Raw genomic sequence first — 20591 nt, forward strand, 5'->3', positions numbered from 1 at the left:
GCACTTACTGTATTCTACCTTAACAGCTCAGAGAATGGCAGTTACTTCCAGTTACTTCTTTTAAAGCAATTACTAAAAGTAATTACTTCTTTTAAAGCAATTACTTTAAGTTACATAATCTTCCAATTACTTCTTTTTAAGTAAAAATTTCTAAATCTTGTACTCTACCTTAACAACTCAAAGAATGCCAAGTTTCATTATCAATTAAATAAGGAATACCATATAAGACGCCAAGCATCAGTGGGAAGATTAGCTCGTGAATGTTCGGTCAACTAGCGATATAACGCACGATTCTGCCGAGGTCGTTCGGCCCGATCCAGAATAATGTGTACACTGCCGAGGGTCATGCGGCATGAACCATAGATGCATCTATATACTTCCGAGGTGTTCGGCCCGCTCCACAAGAAAAGGAAGGAAGTTACCGAATTACGAGATGCGTGCTTACAATACCGTACATGAGTACTAAATAGATATAATCTTTACCGTTTCTCAAATAACTCGCCCACAACGCAAAGTGTCAAAGCTTGTCCTGGTATACATATATTTATTTCTAAATAAATTTCATTTATAACTTTAATTAATTAAGCCAGTAGAACGAGTTAAAATAATTCAATTATCACATGATAAAGACCTAAGTCTACCCAGACATAAACATACTTTAGCTACGTACGGACTCTCGTCACCTCGTGCGTACGTAGAACCCACAACTAGTTGCACATAACAATAAATATCACATAAGGGTAGTTTCCCCCTCATAAGGTTAGACAGGATACTTACCTCGCTTCGAAGTTCTATAACCGGCTCCAAAGCCTCTTTAACACCTCGAACCAAAGCCCGTCAATCCAAAACTATTCAAACAGTGTGCAACCCAATAAAAATATATTCTAATACCCATAATTAATCAATTTAAATAATTCTCAACCCCGCTCGAAAAGTCGATAAAGCCAACCCTTGGGCCCACGTGCCCGGATTCCAAAACTATTTGAAGATAAACTTTACCCATAACACCACGAACTCAAATATATGATTTATTCCTAATTCCATGTCCAATTTTTTGGTCAAAATCCAAAAATACTAATTTCTAGGTTTTCTACCAAAATCCCAAATTTCTACTAATTTCTATGCTTAAATCCATATACAAACTATGTATTTAACTTGTAATAGGCAGGAATCACTTACCTTGTGTTGCTTGATAACATCTCCCCTTGAAACTCTCCAAAATCGCCCCAACCAAGTGAAAATGGAAGAAAACGGGCCAAATCCCGTTCTTAAAAGAAGACACTGCCCAGCCGCCACTTGACCACTTTTGCGGTTCCGCAGGTGTGGCAAAAATACCGTTTCTGCGGTACCCATTCAGCCTCCTTGCCTTCGCATCTGCGGACAAGACTCCGCTTCTACGGAGTCGCACCTGCGACCAAGAATCCACTTTTGCGGTCTCTCAAGTGCGGCACAAACCTCGCACCTGTGCCTCCAGCCTGCCTCACTCCCTACTGCTTCTGCGACCCCTGGGCCGCTTCTGCGGTCACACAGGTGCGGGAATTCCTTCGCACTTGTGGTCTCTTCCCATCTCCCTCCTAGCCTCTTCCTTAACTCCGCAGAAACGGTTACACCAGAACCCAGAATCCTCCAGCTTTTCCTTAACTCCAAAATTTGATATATTAACCATCCAAAATTCACCCGAGGCCCTCAAGACCTTAACTAATTATACCAACACGTCTCACAATATATTACGAACTTAGTCAAAGCCTTAAACCACGTCAAACAACATCAAAAATCATGAATTGCGCCTCAAATCAAACTTATAAATTTTCAAATTTCCAAATTCTATATCTTATGCCTAAACATATCAAGTCAATCCGGAATGAATTCAAATTTCACACACGAGTCATAAATGAAATAACAAAGCTATTCCAAGGCTCGGAACCCCAAACAGACATCGATAACATCAAAATCCACTTCAAACCAAACTTATGAAGTTCTTAAACTTTCAACATGTTAACTTGCCATAATAAATGTTTAAATGCTCCCGGGTGATCCGATACTTAACCCGAATGTACGCCCAAGTCCGAATCATCATACGAACCTATTGGAACCTTCAAATCCCGATTCTGAGGTCGTTTACTCAAAAGTCAAATCTTAGTCAATTCTTCCAACTTAAAGCTTTCAAAATTAGAATTTTCTTTCCAAATCAATCCCGAAATTCAAATTCCGACCACACGTACAAGTCATAATACCTAAAGTGAAGCTACTCAAGGCCTCAAACTGCTGAACGGCGTGCTAGAGCTCAAAACGACTGGTCGGGTCATTACAATTTTATTCCTTGATTATTGATCATATTTTATTCGAGTTATGTTATTTATTATTTGGCTTACCTAGCGGGTTAAGTTAAGTGACATCACAATTTTGTGGGATTTTGGATCGTGACAAGTTGGTATCCGAGCTCTAGGTTCATAGGTTCTACGAGTAATGAGCAAATATCTAGTAGAATCTTGCGGATCGGTATGATTACGTCCATACTTATCTTCGAGAGGCTAAATGGTATCTAGGAAACTTCACCTTCTTTGTTTATATATCGTGCAGCTTTGATTTATTTTGAATTTTATATCTTCGATTCCTTTCCATTCACTCGTATATGTTACTGAGCACTCGGTATCAGCTGTGCACCAACGGCTTGTGATGTCGTGGATGAGGTACGAGACATGTTTTTGTGTTGTAAAGGTAGGCGGTCTGGAGGACTTGAGGTCATATTTAGACTGCAACCTGGGCTTGGCAGATTCAGTTTGGTAAGCATATAATATTGGGCTCTTATGTCCGGTAGTGCCCCTAGTAGGGAAATTGATGGTGCGGTGAGTGGTAAGATAGCTATATGGTGAGTATTATATGACTGAGAACTATGCATATATGGTTGGATATCACGAGAAGGATTTTCTTAGGATGCAAAGGGCTATGGATGCTTGATTTTTATCTTGATGTGTTGTATATTCTTAAGATATGGATGTGTTGGTGGATCTTTTAGTTGTTCATTTGAGAATAAAGTGGATACTTATATCTTGTTGACGAGTGTAGACTCTGGAAAATTAGTTGATTGCATAGTGGTTGCAACTATGGTAGGGTCATAGAGAGATGTCGGTTTGAGGCTAAGTAGGTAGGTTATCACCTGCGAGAGGGTTTGAAGTTGTGTAATTCTTATGAGATTTATATAAAGATATTTCCTTTTATCTAGTGGGATGTATGTGCTATGTTAGAGTTTGGATCGCATAAGGAAGTTCGCACGATTGTCACGAGGATGAGTACGCACGTGGTGGATGATTTGGAAGGTGTTATGACTGGTGCTACATGAACTTATGAAGAATTCAGCTGGATAATAGTACGAGATCATGGCAGTTATGAAGGAAGAGTATTGTGGGTTATCATATGAGGTGTTTTATGGCTTCGAGCCAAACAGGGGAGTCTACTATCAACGATCAGATCGTATAGTAATGTGTTATACTAGTTTTTGGACTAAAGCTTATTTGTGGATCAATTATGACTTGAAGAGGATGACTTCAAGGATGATGTGATCAAGGAATTTGATGGATGCATGATGTAATATGCTTTATTAGTATATGAAGGTTGTGGAATGACTCAGGTTTCATACTCGTTATGGATGTAGTGTAAAGGAAGAGGGAATTCACTCGGTTGCTTAAAGATGGGGTTTCCTCTTAAAGTATCTATGTGATAATGGAGCACAAGTAATTCGGCATGTATTGGTTGTGCATTAGAGATTATAGAAGAGTGGATAACTCTCGAGAAGGTTCAAATGGGTTCAAGATCCATATGTAGTATTTAAGGATTCTCGAATTTGTGTATAGATAAGATCTGAGATTTGCATCGAATGATGCCGAGACTTAAATTATTTCCATATAATTATTGATTTTACATTACAGTATTAGGGAGATAGAAGAAACATCTCTGAATTCATAGAAGGTCTCTTCAGAGCGGGCATCTCGGGTTACAATACTATTGGGTTCATAAGAGGGAATAAAGTGGTTTACGAGTTCTGGAATGACGTGGTTTCATAGTGGGATCACTCGGGATAAGTCTTGATTGAGGTCCATAGTGTACTGGGAAAGACAAGTGTTATCTTGAAGGCAAGTCAAAAGGAATCTAAAGAAGTTGTGTCAGCTTAAGAAGGGTTTAGATCAGCATAGTAATAAAAATGATCGATTCCTTTGGTATGATAGGGCTTTACAGGTGCTGTGTGGCAATACTTTTGGGTTTGGTAATCTGTGAGACTCAGTTGAGTTAGAGGTAATCAGTTCTGATGTTTTGGTTATGTGTAAATAGGTTTCGAAGAGTTCATGATGGTTTTGACTATGGCTCAAGGTTGATGTCTTCTACGAGTATAGAAGGTTTGTTGCATGTTGTGATGTTCTCCTGGATTTAGTTAAGTATAAGGTTTCAGTTTGATGGAGTGTTTATCCTACTCATCAGTCAGAGCTGACGATGATATTCTTGTATTTTCATATTGTAGCATAGTAGATACGGAGAGCCGCGTGAGGCATTGAGATTGAATGGACAAGGTTGAGGTTCAGTTTTCAAATGAAGGTCATGAGTTCTATACAACATGGATATTTCAGATGTTTGAGAGAATGATGGCACTATTTGTTATCGCCTGAGAAAGGTGTGTATTGTAGAAGATGAATTGTGTTTTGACTTGTGGATGCTTGACTGGTACTACAAAGATCGCATGGTTAGTAACCATTGATGTTCAGGTTTTGCTACTTGACGTGGAAGATTTATGAGAGTGCTTCTCATGAGGTGATTGTGTGTGAGTGATGTATTAGCCATTTGAGCGGGAGAACTGGAGATTCAGTTATGGAGATTCTTGTAGTCTTGAGGTTTAGAGACTAGATGTTCTCAGAGGCAGACTATTCCTTGGTTGCGGACTATGGGAGTGTGTTCAGGGTTAGACAACTGATTGTATGTGTTATGAATAGGTCACATTGGACTTTTGGAAGTATATTTACTGTCACGGCCCTAAACTCAAACCTGTCATGATGGCGCCTATCGATGGTACTAGGCCAGCCGACTCCCACAATACTACAAAAATTCATTCACAGATATGCCAAAAGGCGTCTTGTATAGCAGAATTTCATAAAATAAACAAGGGTTGAACTCAAAAATAGAAATGTGGAATGAAAAGCCCCAATCATCGGAGTGTCACTGAGTCATGAGCAACTACTAAAAACTGGTCTGACAATAATAAGACTAACAAAGTCTGGGAAAAATCCAAAATACAACTAAGGGGGAGATAAAGAAGGAGAAAACAGGGTTGCGATCGCCATGCAGCTACCTTGCTAATACCAATGATCAGCTACAGGAATATCAGCAGCCGCTACCGTGACCAAAAATGCCTGGATCTGCATACAAGGTGCAGGGAGTAACGTGAGTACACCAACTCAGTAAGTAACAGAAATTAATAAAGGCTGAGAAGTAGTGACGAGCTAAATGCAAGTACCATTTATATCACAAAAATTTAGTAAAGTGCGGCATGCTTTGTAACCAGAGTTTAAGTCAAATCAGCTTGTTTAAACCAAGTTCAAGTAAATCAATTATAAATATCTTTCAACAGTTCTCAAACAAGGACTCAAAGCAAATATGAGCTTGGATGATGAAATCATATACTGCCCCCTCGGGCTAACATCACTCAGTCCTCCCAATTACTCCAACCTCACAATCACTCATGCCTCACCATCACTCATGCCTCATAATCGCTCAGCACTCGGCACTCGGCACTCGCACTCAGTAGGTATATGCGCTCACTTGGGGTGTTTAGACTCCGGAGGGGCTCCTACATCCCAAGCGCTATAATCTGCACGGATAACTCACGTGTTGCACGAACAACTCACGTGCTATAATATCATATCAGAATTTGTACGGACAACTCACGCGCTAAGGTACAATACCTCAGAAACAGGCCCTCGGCATCACTCGGTCATAAACTCTCCAGTCTCTCGGGCTCTCAGAAATCAAAGAAATCAGCCTAAACAACATTAACATGATGCAACAAATAGAATAACAGAGACTGAGCTATGATGTAAGAATACATGAATATGACTGAGCACGGGATATCAACTAAAGCAGTGAGAGGACAGCAAGAAACGACCTCTAAGGGTCCAAACAATACTGGCATAAGGCCTAGACATGGTATCTAGCATGATTTACAGTAAATCTTTCTAAAGCACATAAAGAGCATATAGCTACAACAGGTTGTTCAACTTTACAGTTGCTACGGGACGGACCAAGTCACAAATCCCCAATGGTGCACGCCCATCACCTAGCATGTGCGTCACCTCCAAATAGTCACATGACACAAAAGTCTAGGGTTTTTCATACCCTCAGGACTAGATTTACAACCGTTACTTACCTCAATCCGAGCAAATCTCTACTCCGCAATGCCCTTGCCTCTCGAATCGGCCTACGAGCGCCCCAAATCTAGCCACAAGCAGTACAATACCATTAATATATGCTAAAGGAATTAATTCCACAAGAAAACTACTAAATTAGACTCAAAATCCGAAATTGGCTCAAACCCGGCCCCCGAGCCCACGTCTCAGAATCCGACAAAAGTCACAAAACCCAAAAGTCTATTCACTCACGAGTCTAACCATACAAAATTTATCAAAATCCGACATCATTTGGTCCCTCAAATCCTCAAATTACACTCTCCAAAATCCCAAGCCCTAACCCCCAATTTTCACTTCAAAACCCCACTAATTAGATAAGAAATCAACGGGAAAGCACCATAGCTAAGAGTATTAGAACTCAAGTAACTTACCTCTGTGAAAACCCTTGAATCCCCTTCAAATATCACCCCAAAATCTCTAATGTCCAAGTTAAAAATGGTGGAAATGAGCAAAAATCACGAAGTCCTCAATTTATACATTCTGCCCAGTGAAACCTCACATGCGGCCCCTTTTTCCGCTTCTACGATGCCGCACCTACGGAATTTCCATCGCAGGTGCGGAACTCACTTAAGATCCCTGGTTCCGCATCTGCGGCCAAATCTCGCACCTACGAAAGCGCACTTGCGCATCTCCCTCCGCTTCTGCATCACCAGCCAAATTCCTCCTCTCCGCATTTGCGCCCCATGTCTTGCAACTGCGGGCTCGCAGATGCAACAGCCTTCTCGCACATGTGGTTCAACAACGCACATGCGCCCCATAATCCGCTTCTGCGACCATCGCAGGTGCGGGAACTTCGTCGCACCTGCGCCTTCTGCGCAGCTCCTCCAATCTCGCATCTGCAATCTCCCGCTCGCTTCTGCGGGCTCGCACCTGCGATGAGACATCTGCAGGTGCGATTATGACAGTTGAGTTCAACTTCAGCAATTCCTCCAATTTCCAAACTTGTTCCGTTAATCACCCAGAATCATTCCGAAGCCCTCGGGACCTCAACCAAACATACCAACATATCCCACAACATCATACGAACATAGAAAAATTATCAAATCACTCAAAACAACATCAAAACACCAAATTATACTCGAATTCAAGCCTAAGGATTTCTAAACTTTCGAATTCCACCAACGATGCCGAAACCCGCTAAACCACATCTGAATGACCTCAAATTTTACACACAAGTCAAAAATAATACCACGAACCTATTTCAACTTTCGGAATTTCATTCTGACCCCGATATCAAAATTTCCACTACCGACCAAAATCGCCAAAATTCTAACTTTTGCCAATTCAAGCCTAATTCTACCACGGGCCTCCAAATCTCATTCCGAACACGCTTCCAATTCCAAAATCACCTAACGGAGCTAACGAAACCATCAAATTCAAATCCGAGGTCGTTTACATATAAGTCAATGTCCGGTTGTCTTTTCTAACTTAAGCTTTTACTTTAGAGACTAAGTATCTCAATTCATTTCGAAATCACTCTGTACCCAAATCAACTAACCCGACATATCATAATATGGCTGAAGAACACAAAAAGAAGAATAAATAGGGGAAACGGGGCTATAACTCCCGAAACGACCGGTCGGGTCGTTATATTTATCTATTTTGGGATGATCAAAATTGATTTTGGATCCCATTGGCATGCACAATGAGAATGTGTATTCTACATTGAGTCAGGTTTTCTTACTCTTGTGCAGCATTTACTATGGGTGTGTCATCGGGCGGAATGAATGTTAGTCATGTTCTGATCTGTTTCATATGTTACTCTCTTATGCTATGATGGGTGGCTACTTGATTATTCACATGCCCGTTTTGGTCCTATTTAGGCCTTATGGCGATATAAGCGAGATGGCTCATGTGATATTGATTTGCTTATTTCACCGTAGTAGTGCTTGCCTTGTTCGTAACGAGTATGTTATCCATCTCCCCATGGTTATGTTATGCACTTTATTTGTTTGTTATTAATACACGTGGGTTTGGTGAGTACGAGAACTAAGGCTTATAGGTATCCCCAATGCAGATTGGTATGATGTTGGATTAGGTTGCACGCCGCAACAGAGTTATATTTGGATATGATTCCTTGTGATTATTCAGTGTGTTTTGTTTATCCCTTGTGGGATGGATTCATAACATTGTTCTTTGTGGTTGTATCTGTTAGACTTGTTGGACATTTCTCTTATTTGATTTTCTTTCTATTATGGATCACATTTGAGATGTTTCTTATTTGATGCACGGAGTGTGTCATATTTGTCTCTAGGTGGAATTTGGTGTGGCATGTCGGTCGAGCAGCTTGTACTGGGTGAGATGAGATTATTAGACCTAGAATTAGTGCAATCGGATTTGGATAAGGTCTGTTTGGAGAATAATATCATTAGTCAGGTTAGAATTTGGAAATGGTTCTTGTCGGTCGAGAGAACTCCACGATTTGTTGATTTGATGGGTGGTTATGAGTTTGATGCATTTCTTTCATCATTGGCAGTGTTGAAAAGGTTTGGAACAAGATTTTATTTGATATAAGGTATGCTACCGGTACCGGACATGGAATAAGCAGCCATTATTGTCGGAAGATGTTACTACGAGTATATGATATATATGATACATCATGTGATTATATTTAGGTATTGTTTCATCTTGTTAAGATTGATATAGTATATATCAACAAGAACCAGATCTTGGGGGAAGTTCCGGATAGTGAAAGTTGGTTCAAGGGCTTATGAGCCAAGTTTGAAGGAAGAATCTTCAGTCAGGATGGTGTTATTGGCTTATATGGATTGTGGTGATATGATATCACCCATGGGTATATGTATGGTGAGTTTATACAATGGTTTGATGGCTTTGGAATGACTCTTGGCACGTTCTAGACAAACGTATGTTTAAGTGAGGGAGAATGTAAGGACTCGATCGGTCGTCTTGAGTTCTAGCATTTCGTTATGTGATTTTATACTTTAATTAGCTTCATATGGTGTACTATAATTTGCATGTATATCTGGTTTTAATTTTTGAGTGGTTTGAATTGATTTGATAGAGTGATTCTCAATTTGGAAGTTTTAAGTTAGAAGAGTTTACCAAGGTTTGACTTTTGAGTAAACGATTTCGGAATCGAGATTTGATGGTTTCAATAGATTTTGTATGGTGATTTTGGAGATGAGCATATGTTCGAATTTGAATTTGGGTGTTCGTAGGAGGTTTTGGCTAAATTTGTTAAAAGTTAGCAATTTGAAGAATTTGAGAGTTCATAGGTTTGATCGAGAGTTAACTTCGATATTATCAGACTCCTATTGTGATTTTGAAACCTTGGATAGGTTCATTTGGTTGATTGGAACTTGTGTTCAAATTTTGATCATTATTCGGAATGTCTAAGTGTGATTCCGACGCATTCGGCAAAGTTTTAAAGTTTGATAGTTAAGATAATAATTTGATCTTTGATTCTTGGTTTGAATGGTATTTGTGGTGTTTTGAGTCTTTCGATAAGCTTGGATTAGGTATATGTAATATTTCGTATGATTGGACAGGGTTTTAAGGGGCTTCGGTGTATTTCGGGTTGATTTTGGGCCATTTTGGAGTTGCATGGCATTCCTGGTTCTGATGCATCGCACCTGTGGAGGTTTGATCGCAAGTGCAGAGTCGAACTTGTGTTAGGTTGGCCGCTTTTTGTGATGTTGGGTTGGTACTTCGTTGGTCGCACCTGCGATGTTGTAGCACGAATGCGGAGGTCGTTTATGCATTTGGTTTCCCTAGAAGCGGACATTGCTTTTGCGACAGGTTATACGCACCTGCGGGGGTTCTGGCGACCGAGGGAGTATCGCAGATGTGAAAATTGGCTCGTAGATGTGAGCATATGCTCCGCAGAAGTGGAATCCCTAGCAGCTTATTATATTTCGAAGGTTTTTTGATTTCTCATATTTTATTTTTTGGAGCTCGGTAAGATGCGATTTTAGAAGAGATTTTCACTACTACTTTGAGGGTAAGTAATTTCTACTTAGATTCTATTATATCTTATTTATCCATAGATTTATACACTAAGAACATGGCATTTTGAAAATTTAGGGTTTTTGCCTAATCTTTAAGAGAATATATTTTGGGGATTTGATACTGATTTGGACTCAGTTTTGGAATATAATCACATATTTGGACTTGGCAAGTTATGGGTCATCAAATTTTGGTATTGGTTCAGGTTTCGGGCACGCGGGCTCGGGTTGACATTTGTTGAATTCTTGGGAATTCTTCAAAGATCAAAGATTTATGGATTGGGATCGCTTTCTATAGCATTGTTTGACTTCCTTAGTTGGTGATTGGCTTAGAATTACATGATTGAAGGGCTAGAGCGAGGTTTCTATGCGATTTGAGGTTGAAGGCTAGCCCAGATGAGGTAAGTATCTTGCCTAATCTTGTTGAGAGAATAACCCTTAGGACATGATCTTATTTGTCTAATTGGAATATGTGAGAAGTGACGTATATGCAAGGTGACGTGTGTATATACGCGTGCTATGTATAATTCATGACCGGAGTAGTCTTTAGGATGTACCATGTCTTAATTTGGATAATGTGCTTCTTGTTATTATGCTTTATATGTTTATATGACTAAGTGAACTCCGTAAATTCATGCTAAAAATCATGTATAGGATTGATTTCCCTATTCAAACATGATACTCATTGTGTGTGGCATAACCGCCTATTCTGAGTTGTAGTCATACACTTTGCACATGCATACACCTTCGCATGTTATTTTTCTTAGTCCATGAGTATGTGATGTGATATCCGTTATTCGTATATATGTGTTCTTGTATATGCTTTCTGTGTGATGGACTGGATTAGTAGCACGTGAGTTATTTGTGTGGTTGTTATGATTATGACATGTGAGTTATTCGTGCAGTGATTATTTTTATGGCAAGTGAGTTGTCTGTACAGCGTGTGGATAAAGATATATCCCCCTAGAGTCACCCTCTCATGTTTCTCTCTTGATGGTGTACATGCAGGTTGTGAGAAATCGACGGGTTTTTAGTTGTCGTGGATTATGGAAAATTGATCATTGGTTGGACTTTGCATCTCTTCTCTATTTGCAAACTCTTTGGATGTATACATGAGTTTTACTGCATATTTTCTCTATACACTAGCTCCGAAATGTACACATGCCTTTTATGCATATCTTTTTCATATGCTACTTTAATCAATGAAATGACTCACGGTACATATCTTCTTTATATGTTGATACGTATAACTTGACTTGATATTTTATGCAAATATTCTCTACATGCAATGGTTGACGATTATTTGATATTTCATGCATATCTTCTCTATATGAAATCTTCGATGATTTTAATGATGTTATATGCATATCTTCTCTATATGTTGAGCTGTAAAACTAGTACAGTACTTGTGCATATCTTTTCTATATGCAATTGTTGACGTGTTATCTGATATCAAATGTGTATCTTCTCTATATGTTGAATTGTTATAAGACTTTTGCACATCTTCTCTATGTGCACTAATTGGTTGTACATGTATTTTATGCTTAGATTTCGATTATGTTGATGGGTACATGTATATGTTGTTAAGTTGTACATATTACATAAAGTGAGTATCCCTAACCTGAAACCTCGTTACTACTTCGCCAAGATTAATCAGGGTACTTACTGAGTTCATAGGGTCGGTTATACTCATACTATACTTATGCACATTGCGTTCAGATATTGGAGCGGAACTATTGTGGGTGACGAAGGCTAACATTGAAGATGTACTCGTGTTCTAAATATAAGCTACCACTTATTCTTTGTAGTTAAGATTTGTCCTTCTATTTATGTATTCAAACTAATGTTATATTTATTCTTCCTATCAGCTTTGTAAATCTAAATCTTAGTGGCTCATGACTTGTACTACCATCTTTGGAATATTATATGAAATTTAGCTATTTTATTCCTTGATTATTGATGATATTTCATTCAAGTTGTGTTATTTGTTATTTGACTTACCTAGCGGATTGGGTTAGGTGCCATCACGACTTGGTGGGATTTTGGATCGTGGCAGACTATTAAGCCTAATTTAAAGATTATGTTAAGGGCCAAAGGTATCAATTATTTTGAAAGGGCCAAAGATGTCAAATTTAATGAAATATTTTGGAAGTCTAATGTAAATAAGAAGGTATTGGCCAAAGGTTCTTAATACCCAAAACTATACATATTGGTATAGGACAATTATCGTAATATTGCTTGGATAATTAGATAGTCTTCCTTGGTTGGAATTAATGAAAATGAATGTTGACCCACACGACATTATAGTAAGGTGGCTTAACCAATCAGGCAGAGATCGAACTCTATGCCATACATACGGTGGTTTGGTAATTATGTCGGTAACTAATGAACTTCCCGCCAAAGATCTAGAGATATGCAGCTTCTAAACTCAAGTCCCTTGAAATTGATATATTTGAGTCATTTATTAAAAAAATTATTCTCATTTCTTTCTTGTGTAATATGCTCGTTTAAGATTTCTTATAACACACATAAAGAAAAGTGGTTAAGCAATAAGCTTTCGATCACGTGTGTTCAAGAAGAGAATTTGAAACATTAGACACCTAAAAGTATTAATTTGGAGACTTTTGATAAGAAAAATGCTACAAAAGGCAAAAGTATTCTCGTGAAAAAGAATAGACGATAAAGACGTTTGTCATATTTTCTAAAAAAAAAAATGAACATTAGAAGAAAGAGTCTAAAGTACAAGAAAGAACTTTAGAACAAAGGCTAGTGTGCTTTCTTCTTCTTTTTCCAGCAAAAGCAAACATTCTTCTCCTGGGAACATATCTGCCCTTTCTTGTCTTTTCCTTATCACGACCACCAAATTAACATTCTCATACGTCTCATGTATCAACCTCTCTTCTTTGTGAAAATACATGATAAAAGTTGTATTAATTGACCAATAACTTATATGTCGTAAGAAATCTTAAACATACAATATTCTGCAAAAGAGAGTTAAGAATGAAATGCACAAGAAATGACTTCAACGTGTCAATCTCAATGGATTTAATCAAAATTTGCAGCAACATCTCTCATCTCCATAATATATATGTTATGGCATAGAACAACGTACTTATATAAAATCTCATCTTCATAATGTGTTCTCGCATAGAACAACTTATATAAAAAGTCATACTTGGGTGACTCTTCATAAGGGTGGATGTCTTATAATTAAAGCTTACAAAAATTATCATCAATTGCCAGTATGTGAACATTAATTTTATTGAAACCCCTAATACTCTCATTAATATGGGCTTTTATGGGCATCAAACTTAAGTGATCGGCAACTTTGTGAGAATCGGTAGTTCTTCACTTCGTGTTCAAGGAGTGCAAGGTCCAATTCCAAACACCCTAATGTGATAAGAACTTTCTCCTTTCACTCAAAATTATGTCACTGAAAAGCATAGGAATATTGTCTACTCCCATTAAAATTTGGCAGTATGAAAAGTTATAAAATTTTCATAACAAGAACACGCATATTTTGATCTATATATGAAGTACAAACCATCAAACTGAATTGTTTAGTATCGATTCAAGTAATTCTAGACCTCCTATGGCAGAGGTTGTAACTCATGCATAAAATTTACTTTTAACTTTAGAACACTAGTAAACCAAAATAGTACTAGAAAATCCATACATGTGGGCATAGGACAATTTTCAAACCAAAGATTTACTATCGTTCCAATTGATATTATCAAATAATTACCTTTCTGTGGAATTGGGATACCATTTTAATGTGTAATTAGACTAAATAGATGTCATTACAGTTTAATCACTCAATTTTGTGGGATTCAAGAACTTATTTTACATCTCCTTTTATATCAAATACAGAAGATACATGGCAACTCCTAGCACAAGGCATAAAAAAGGTAATCAATTTAAATAAATATTGATTAGCTTTAAAATGGGCACATAAACTATAAGCATAATACTTATATGCCCCATAACAAAAGGTCAAAGTCATTTAACTAATCTTAGTCATTATAAGAAACTTTTAAATTAGTAAATAAACTATTTACAATCATCAAAACATTAAACATATGATGGACAAACAAATACGTAAAACGGGGATTGCACCAGGACTTAAACAAAAATTAGTCACTATTTTAAATCCACGTGTTCTTCTAAACAGACAAGATAATTCCAACTAAAGCTGGCGTGATTTAGTAACTAAATTAACCAAGATTAAGATATATCTTTGAATATATTAATTTTATGTGTGCTATATATGATAGGTGCCCTGTTTCATAGCTTGTTTGTCATAGCTTCTTCAATCCTAAAAGCATTTTTTTATTTTTAAAAAATACTTTTTTTTCAAAGTTTAAGTGTTTGGCCAAGCTTTTAGAAGAAAAAAAAATGTTTTTGAGGAGAAACAGAAGGAGTTTTGGAGAAGAAGAAAAAATAGCTTCTCTCCAAAGGCATTTTTGAGAAAAATACACTTAGAAGCAGTTTTTAAAAGTTTGGCCAAACACTAATTGCTGCTCAGAAGTGCTTTTCAAATTAATTAGCCAAACACAAATTATTTCTCACCAAAAGTACTTTTGAAAAAAGCACTTTCAAGAAAAAGCATTTCTCAAAATAAACTGATTTTTACAGCTAGCGTCACCATTTCCCTGTACAACAAAGAGGGTGTTTGGCTAAGCTTATAAGTTGGTCAAACTGGCTTATAAGCACCTTTTAGCTTATCTACGCGTTTGGTAAACACTCAAAGTGCTTATAAGCTAAAATCAGCCATAAGTCATAAGCCGGTCACCCCCAACTTATGGCTTTTCAACTTATAAGCACTTTTAGTTTGACCAACACTTTTACTAGTTTATCCTTAATAATATTTTCTAATTCACAAAATACTTTTCCCAAAATAAATTTCTTAACTTTCTCTTCATTCCATATTCGTTATTAATTCTTTTCTTTACAAAGAAATTTTTAATTTATAATCTTTTGAAAAAGATTTAAAGGTATTTTAGTCATTTTAACAAAAGAATAGCTTATCAGCATTTTTTAATCAAACACATCAACTACTTATTATCAGTTTCAGCACTTCTATCCAAACACGTAAATGCTTATTTTAAAAATCAGTTTCAGCATTTAAAAAAACTTTTCAGCACTACAAGCTTATCAGCTATTTACAATCAGCTAATCCAAACGGGCTCAAATTCTCTTCCTTGCAACAAATGAAATCACTAATTAAATAGACAAATGACAATATATCTTGAACAGGAGCTTCATGTAACAAGTTATACTATGCTTCCTTGCACTTTTTTGAGTAAAACACAAAACTCTTTGACCTTGTATGAGTAGAAAAAAACTAAGACATTATGGATGTTTTTGGTACAAGGAAAATATTTTTCTGGATAATGAGTAGTTTTAGAACTTATTTTTTTATGTTTGGTTGATGAGTGGAATACTTTTTCCGAAAAATATTTTTTAGTGTTTGGTTAGAGAGTAGAAAATATTTTTTAGAAAAATAATTTTTTATGCTACTCTCCTCACTCACCCCCTTCCCCCAAGTCCTTATGTTTCATATGCTCTCCTCCTCCCCTCCAAATACCCAACGTTTTCAAGACTCTATTTTTTTCAAAAATTTAATTTTATTTTTTTAAATTCACACAAACCCAAATGAACTAATGTGTTGCTCTATTTTTTCACACAAGAACAACGTTGAAATTTGAGCTCCATAACTAAACAGAAATACTCTTTTTCTTGTTGAAACAAAACAAAAATACTCTTTCTACAATATGAAAAGTAAGTACTCAACTCATTTTATTGAAATGAAAGAAAATATTTTTTCTACATCATGAAAAGAAAATACTCATTTTGCTACAATTAAACAAAATATTTTTTCATCATAAAATTAAAGAAAGTGCTCATTTTGTTAAAATAAAATGAAAGAAAATACTTTTTTATATCATGAAAAGACGTTGAAATGAAAAAGAAAATACTATATTTACAACATGAAAAGAAAGTACTCTAAATAATATTTTTATTTAGGGTGGGAGGGTGAAAAGTCGAGGGTTGGGGTTGGGTTGGTGGGTGGGTGAGGGGTGGGGTATGGGTGGTTTTGGGGGGTGATGTGGGTGGGTTGGTGGGGGTTGGTAGGGATGAGGAATAGGGTTAGGAATGTTGAAAAAAAGTTTTGAAAAATGAGCTCACGAGTAAAATATTTTCCAAAACATTTAATAAGAAAACTAGAAAATATTTTCTTTCGTACCAAACACACCCTATATTTCCAATCTTCCATTTGAAAGTGGTTTGGCTTCCAATGCAGCTGAATTCATGCCAATAAAGTCATAGCTACTTCTGGAGTTCAGATCAAAACTAATGGAAGCTTCTTCAAGCTTGATATTCACATTGTTCTTTTGTTCTTCCTCCCTTAAGTATGTAGACGTTGGTAGAGCTTTATTAGTATCATCATCTGTCCTTTTACCTGCAACAGTTTCATCGCGATTGTCTCCATGCATGCAATCCATTAAACTTGACAGAGCTAAATTGAAATCTGTAAGCTGACTTGTTGCTTCTACAGAACTAGGAGAGTTCATATCAGTGGACAGACTCTTATGAGCTCTATCCATTATTGCTTGCAAGTACTTGCCCTGTGCCTCTATTCTCATTTGTAATTTTTGTTGAACCTTTAGTGCAAACAATATTTAGGTCGTTACAAGAAGGTTAAGACATAACCAAATGAAGAATTTACCTAGAAACTAAGTAAACAAAGGTCTAATAAATATAAAAAGGGAAGTCGAACTCCCTATATACGTCGTGTTCTATGGAAGGGCGGACTATGAGGTCTATCGCATGCAGTATTACCTTGCATTTTTGCAAAAGGTTGTTTCCACCATTTGATCTCATGACCTCCTGACCGTAGGGATGGCAATGGGGCAGGGCAAAGGGTTAATGGGGCAGAGCGGGGCAGGAGGCAGGGCGAGAGCAAGTTTGTATTTTATGTTATAAGATTTGTTGAACTGAGTACTTTTCGTTTATTCTACAGCTAAGCTTCCATAGCTCCAACCACACAGACCCAGTAGACATTAAGTAACAGCAACTAAAAATGGCAAATATGTGGTTCTCATACTAAAGAATTATAGATAATAACTAATCATTTGGTCTTGAATTTTAAGGCCAGATTAAAAATTTGAACAATCTTTTGATGTTACAATTTTTTTGATAATAAAATAGCAGAAATGCATAGGCTCTCAACTAATTAAAATCATATTTAATATAGCACATCTTAAAGAAACTAAAAAGATATTATTTCACATCTTAAAATATTAAAATTGTCTCAGCTCAAAAAATCAAATTGTAACATAGGCCATAAAAGAAAGAAAAAATATGAATTACTGGTATAAGATTTTTATCCACTTTTATTCAAGCTGAAAAATTATGTCATGAAATTGGAATGCCCAAAGAAGTCAGAAGATAATGTAGAACACTCAAAAGTGAAAAATAGAGGAGGAAAACTAAATGGGGCCGGGCCGGGCCGGGCCTAACGGGGCAGGGCAGGGCAGGGCAAAATCAGGAAAAAGAGCTAAATAGGGCAAGGCAGGACAGGTTAAAATTTTGGCGGGTTGACACTTGCACCGCCCTGGCCTATTTACATCCCTACCTGGCCACACGGCGTCAAACACCAAGGCTCCCCTTCCCAATAAGTATGATATCAGAAGAACTAAAGTTTGATGATAGGGTGGCGTAAGGGAAAAAGAAAAAAAGAAAAAAAAGAATGCTTCTAGCAAATGAAGCTACAGCAGAGTCTGTTGTGCATGGTTTTTGCTCGTTAGGACTAGAAATAGAGCTAGAGAAGATACCTCAAGCTGCTCATGTAATCTATTCTGGACTTCAATCTGACACATCAGTGCCTGGCTGATTGGAACTTCTCTGTTCAGATATAAGCATCTATTAGCAAGACTATGGTTTCTTTTAAATCAAATAGGTTATGTTTTTAATTACCAATGTAGAATATTATTGCTCTCATTGAAAATACTATTTAGAGAGGCGAGTAATTAACTTAGTCTCACGGAGAGATTTTAGACAAGTGCAAAGCCATATTCCATGCACCTACCCTCGCATACTGTTCATGCTTGATGATGTGCTACTCGGTCCTGAGGAATGCAAACTAAACTGTCCGCAGGACTCCCCTGCCACCATTGAAAAACATAAGGCAATCATAAGGATTTTTTTCTTAAAGACTGGAATTAATGAAAGAGAAAATCTCAATATAAGAAAAGGATCATGTTAAACCTCTAGTTAACACCTATAGAAGAAGCATTACAAATTAAAATATACTATTTCCAGCCTTTGTTAGGCCATTTAAATGTTAAATATAGCACTTTATACAATTGTCAAGCCAGCAAATATGAATTTGTGAAAGGAGCTTTCAACTCAGTTTTCAAAATCGTCCAGAACTTACCAATATTCTCTCTGTTCTCTTCTGCTGCATTTTGTTTCTTGGCCTGCTGTCCAAGTCTATACTTCTGCATAATCAAAAGGGACAAAACTGCCTAATGTGTTTTCGATAGGGCAAAACGATTGAGGAATAGAGATGCAGAAGCCTGAATCCTACCTGCAAATGACTCTTCAAATGGTACAGTGTCAAGCCCTTCAAGCCCATTAACCTTAGTACTGATTTGGGAGTGGCTTCTGCAATTCATTGCCTTTTATCAAATCATGTTGAAGACTCTAAAATTGAAACCGCAAATGCAAAATATTGATAATCACTAGCACAAGCGCGAAAGTAAACCAAACATTTCTATCCCTGTGAAACTCAAGGTGAAGACATACTTCATTTAAGATGTAAGATATACTTGAAAATTGAAATCAATTACATAAGGAGGAGACAAAAGATGGTAAAAGTTTGGAAATATTTGCAAAACTGTGTAAGTACACTCCATTTAGGACATTGGCAGCCCCTTAAGATTTTGGTTTCAAATTAAGTTACAGAGAATCCGATCCTCTGAGTATGGTCTATTAGCAAAACTGTGTAATTAGTACACAATTCATTTCTCTCCAGAAAGCAGCATACAAATTGATAACTCAACCGAAAACGCAAAAATTCCCAACAAATGGAAAACATATGCAATGAAATCAATGTCATTGACAACCACATGCAACCAAAACTTATAGTGACACCCCACTATATATATATATTTAACTGACATCACCCATTTACCCCCTTTATTATATTAGAGTAGTAAATAACCACAAAATTCTAAAAACAACAACAACAATTTGCTACTATACTTCAATTCAAAGCTACTTATTTGATTCTACTAAATTAAGTGCAAAAAAACAAAAGAGAGAGAGAGAGAGAGAGAGAGAGAGAACGAGACTGACTATCAGGTCCGCCAAGCTTAGTGACGGCATCAACAAAACGATCATGTAGATCAGGAGTCCACCTCAATCTTGGCTTTTGGTCCCTTGTCATCACCACCCCACCATTTTCATATCCATACCCCCTCTCCCCTCCTCCACCACTATACATCCTATCCACAAAGCTTTTTTAAATTGAATAAACGAAAGGACCCAAGAAAGTTACTTATCAACTACGAAAACTGTTCTAAGAATTTCCCAATAGGAAGCAAATGATCAGAGAAAATGCAAAACCTTTTTGGTGATAAAGCTAAGGAAAGAGTCAAAGTACTGGAGTTTTCTTTTGCAGAAGAAATGGTTGCTTTTGAAATGGGTGTATAATAATCCGTACATGCAGACGTGATAAAATTTAAAATTTTGCAGGAAAAAGGAATCTATTTTGATAAAATAAAAACAACACGGAGAGGAAAGATCGGCGACGAATCTGAAGCAAACATATGCGCGCCGAAAACACACGTATTTTTTTAAAGAGGATGTAGGAGATCGATTCTGTGTTGCGCAGGTGTACGAATTACTCAACAGTCACTGACGATGATGGAGAAAATAGGAAGTTTGGAAGTGGGCCCGGTACTGACACGTAGAAAGGTGACACGTAAGCGAGAATATTCGCCGACGAATGAGGAAAAGGGAATATTCGTACACTCACGTGCCACGTCCTCCCAAATACTACCAATAAGTCATTTAGATGCAGATGTGTGAATTTATTTCAAAGACGACAAGAAAATGTTTGGCCTAACTATGACTTATAAAAAGGATTAAGCGGTCGTTGCAAATATAA

At 37.1% G+C, this 20591-nt stretch overlaps 1 protein-coding gene across 1 annotated transcript; it reads right to left on the reverse strand.

Moving 5' to 3' along the window:
* Positions 1-16191: 16191 nt before the first annotated feature.
* Positions 16192-20305, reverse strand: LOC107766041 (myb family transcription factor PHL11-like). Its single transcript, XM_016584753.2, has 6 exons — positions 19778-20305; positions 19008-19084; positions 18855-18918; positions 18507-18582; positions 18253-18322; positions 16192-17079 (listed from the first exon to the last, which is right to left on the reverse strand). The coding sequence occupies exons 1-6, from the start codon at positions 19923-19925 to the stop codon at positions 16672-16674; spliced, it is 843 nt and encodes a 280-aa protein (XP_016440239.1). The 5' UTR covers positions 19926-20305; the 3' UTR covers positions 16192-16671.
* Positions 20306-20591: the final 286 nt, after the last annotated feature.

Source organism: Nicotiana tabacum, chromosome 23, assembly GCF_000715075.1.
Source record: "Nicotiana tabacum cultivar K326 chromosome 23, ASM71507v2, whole genome shotgun sequence".
NCBI lineage: Eukaryota > Viridiplantae > Streptophyta > Magnoliopsida > Solanales > Solanaceae > Nicotiana > Nicotiana tabacum.

Bases quoted from the DNA above. Each gene is read 5' to 3' on its own strand.
- LOC107766041 (XM_016584753.2), bottom strand. From the start codon at position 19,925: ATGTATAGTGGTGGAGGAGGGGAGAGGGGGTATGGATATGAAAATGGT. The intron at 19,085-19,777 runs GTCAGTCTCGTT...AATGAATTGCAG, and splicing joins TAAGCTTGGCGGACCTGATA to AAGCCACTCCCAAATCAGTA. The intron at 17,080-18,252 runs GTATCTTCTCTA...TTTGCACTAAAG, and splicing joins GATTACATGAGCAGCTTGAG to GTTCAACAAAAATTACAAAT.